Source organism: Halyomorpha halys, unplaced genomic scaffold (assembly GCF_000696795.3).
Source record: "Halyomorpha halys isolate HHAL.00 unplaced genomic scaffold, Hhal_1.1 Scaffold742.1, whole genome shotgun sequence".
NCBI lineage: Eukaryota > Metazoa > Arthropoda > Insecta > Hemiptera > Pentatomidae > Halyomorpha > Halyomorpha halys.
Genome location: NW_027115923.1, coordinates 41,954 through 44,610, shown reverse-complemented (window position 1 = coordinate 44,610; position 2,657 = coordinate 41,954). Strand labels below are relative to the sequence as shown.

The 2,657-nt window shown below is 40.5% G+C and overlaps 1 protein-coding gene across 1 annotated transcript in view; it reads right to left on the bottom strand.

The window, feature by feature from the left end:
• LOC106685785 (probable cytochrome P450 301a1, mitochondrial) overlaps positions 1-2,657 on the bottom strand; it is a gene marked incomplete at its 5' end in the record, with an annotated part of 81,241 nt that overhangs the window by 43,527 nt on the left and 35,057 nt on the right. Inside the window, 1 exon segment of the mRNA XM_067052906.1 lies at positions 281-359. Within this exon segment, the coding sequence (XP_066909007.1) occupies positions 281-359 (79 nt within the window).

Sequence of the window (2,657 nt, the reverse complement as noted above, 5' to 3'; positions counted from 1 at the left end):
GTTTCATAGTGAATTAAGGTAAGGTAAATTATAAATAATAATGTTAAATATTTGAAATGGTTGTAGGATCACACATATAATGGAAACTTTTTGTAGCAGATTGTCCCTGAAGATGGCCGAATTGGCCGAAACGTTGGACGTGTAAAAACAATAAAAGTTTTGAGACTATAATTTGGATAATGTTTTGAATTATTTAGTATAACTACTATCTTTCTACTATTTTTCTATTATGTGTTAAAATAGAATCAAAGAAAATAAATTGTTTTTCATTACTACTTACACCTTTGGGAATTAAATATCCACAAATAACAGTATCTTTTTTTAAACATCTTCCATTCCCAATTACAACAGGATACATTCTGTAAAATAAACATTAGTTTTACTTTTCATAATGGTACCCAAGGCTTTAAAAAAATGTGGCTGCTTATCATTCTCTTTTGAATTAGTTTTTGAACAAGTCCTTATGATTTTAACCTAAAAATAAAAGTATACATAAATGTATGAATAGATAATTACAGCACGTTTATTCTGCAGGAATCAATCTAAACTTAACAGAGTACCTTGTTGAATACACTTCAACTCATCCAACACATATCTTGCCGTTCAAAATTTGTATTTATCTTCTAGTAATGATTTGGACATTTAGGATTTTGAATAGTTGCTAAAGGAATCTTGACAAATTAGTTTCATTTGAAATAAATCGTTTGAGAAGGATTGGAATCCTAAAATCTTACGTTTTTTTTTTTTAAGATTTGAGGTTATTCAAATCCTCAAATTCTTAAAAATTCTTAAGATCGACCTGCGATGCAAGGTGAGAGATAAAAGAAAAATGATTACTAAAATAATACTTCACGTTTAGGTTGTTTGTACCTTTTTTTTTTCTAATAAAATGTGCCGGGCATGAGCTACATAATTTGGTCCTTTCTTATCTTTAACAAGCATTCTACTGCATTCCTCTCCAGCTGAGCATCCCATACTGGATTAAAAATCCCTTGACATCTGCTGCTACTTCAACATCCTCCTCCCTAGCGCTCACATATCTTGAGCACGCTCGATAAAATATCGCCTGCTCGGTAGCTCTTCCTTTCTTCCCGTCTCTTTGGCCAACAGTACTTTGAAAATTATTGTCAGGAGCCCTATTCTACTCCTCGACATCCACTGTTTCTCTCATTTTCTCTGTTATTGGGTTAAAAACACTCTGTGAACGACTAAACAAGACTAACTTTATTAGGTCTGGTTCCTCTATGTATACACATTCGAATCAGCTGATCTGCTCGATTTCGGGGTGCCAAAACCCGGGACTTCTCCGTAATTTACGTAAATAGGTTTTTTTTTGGGCCACACATTTTGTTTTTATTTTATTTTTTTTAAAGTTAAGGTATAAGCCCGATAGTAAGAGCCGCAGCGTTTGACGTGGACAGTCAAGGTAACGTAATTCCGTCCGCGGAACAGCCAGTGACTCAGCCTCTACCCATACCTCAGCTAATGGTTGAAGCCCCGCCAGTCCAAGAGGGCGTGATAATTCGAATGCGTGAGGCAGACAAAGGGGAGCCCATGGAGGTCAAAGCCCCAAAAATAAGACATAGAACGACCCAACCCGGACAAGCTAGTTCGTCGAGTGAGTCGACGGAGGCCTCAGGAATGTCGGAGATAGAGGAAGAAGTTGAGGGGACAGGAAGCGGAGTTGACAAAAACATCAGACATGGTAATTGGAGAAGCCAAACCGAAGAAAGAAGATCAAGGCAGGAAAGTTGAGGAGGGTGTCTGGAGAGGGGCGACCGTACATTACAGATCTTCAACGTCAAAGGTGAGAGCAGCAGTCTGCCTATCAACGAGGTGAGCGGCGTGAGATGCCTGGTGGACACGGGGAGTTCCCTCAGCCTCCTGCACTGGAAGGCGCTATGGAAGATGAGTGGAGGAGAGAGGAAACTCCAGATGGACGTCCAGGTATGTCATTGTATGTTAATCATCCTGAGTGGGCACTGTAAAGTAGAAGGGGAGGCGGAGATAGATTTAGGTGAATGATCGAGGGGGAGCCATTACGAGTCCATATTGTGGAGAAAATGCCCCGCGAATATCGAGCAATTATAGGCTGCGACCTCTTAGGGAAGGCAAGTGCGAGGGTTAGCAATATTAAGGGCATATGGGAGATACAGTTGGGAAAGAGGTGGTATCATTGTCAGGAACCCCGAAGGGAAAGGAAGAAAAGAATAGGCGTGATCCAGAGGGAGGGGGATTGGAGACAGAATATAAAAAGGGAGTATGCGGACATTTTTATCAAAGAGGGAGACTTACTAGGAGCGACCGGACAAACAATGCACCAGATCTCCGTGAAGCTAGATTAAATCACATACGTAAAACAAAGGCGTTACCCACATACATTACGCTAACCGGGAGGAATTAGAAAATCTAAAAAAACAGGGTATCGTTGTAGACAGCACCTTCCCATACAACAGCCCATAGCGGGCAGTGCGAAAGAAGGGCACACCGGGAGATAAAGAAGAGAAATATAGGGTGATGATAGATTACCGGGGTCTTAATGAAAACACGGTAGACGAAAGATACCCCATACCGCTCCATAGATACCCCAAAGATACCCCATACTCTCTCTCTCTCTCTCTCTCTCTCTCTCTCTCTCTCTCTCTCTCTCTCTCTCT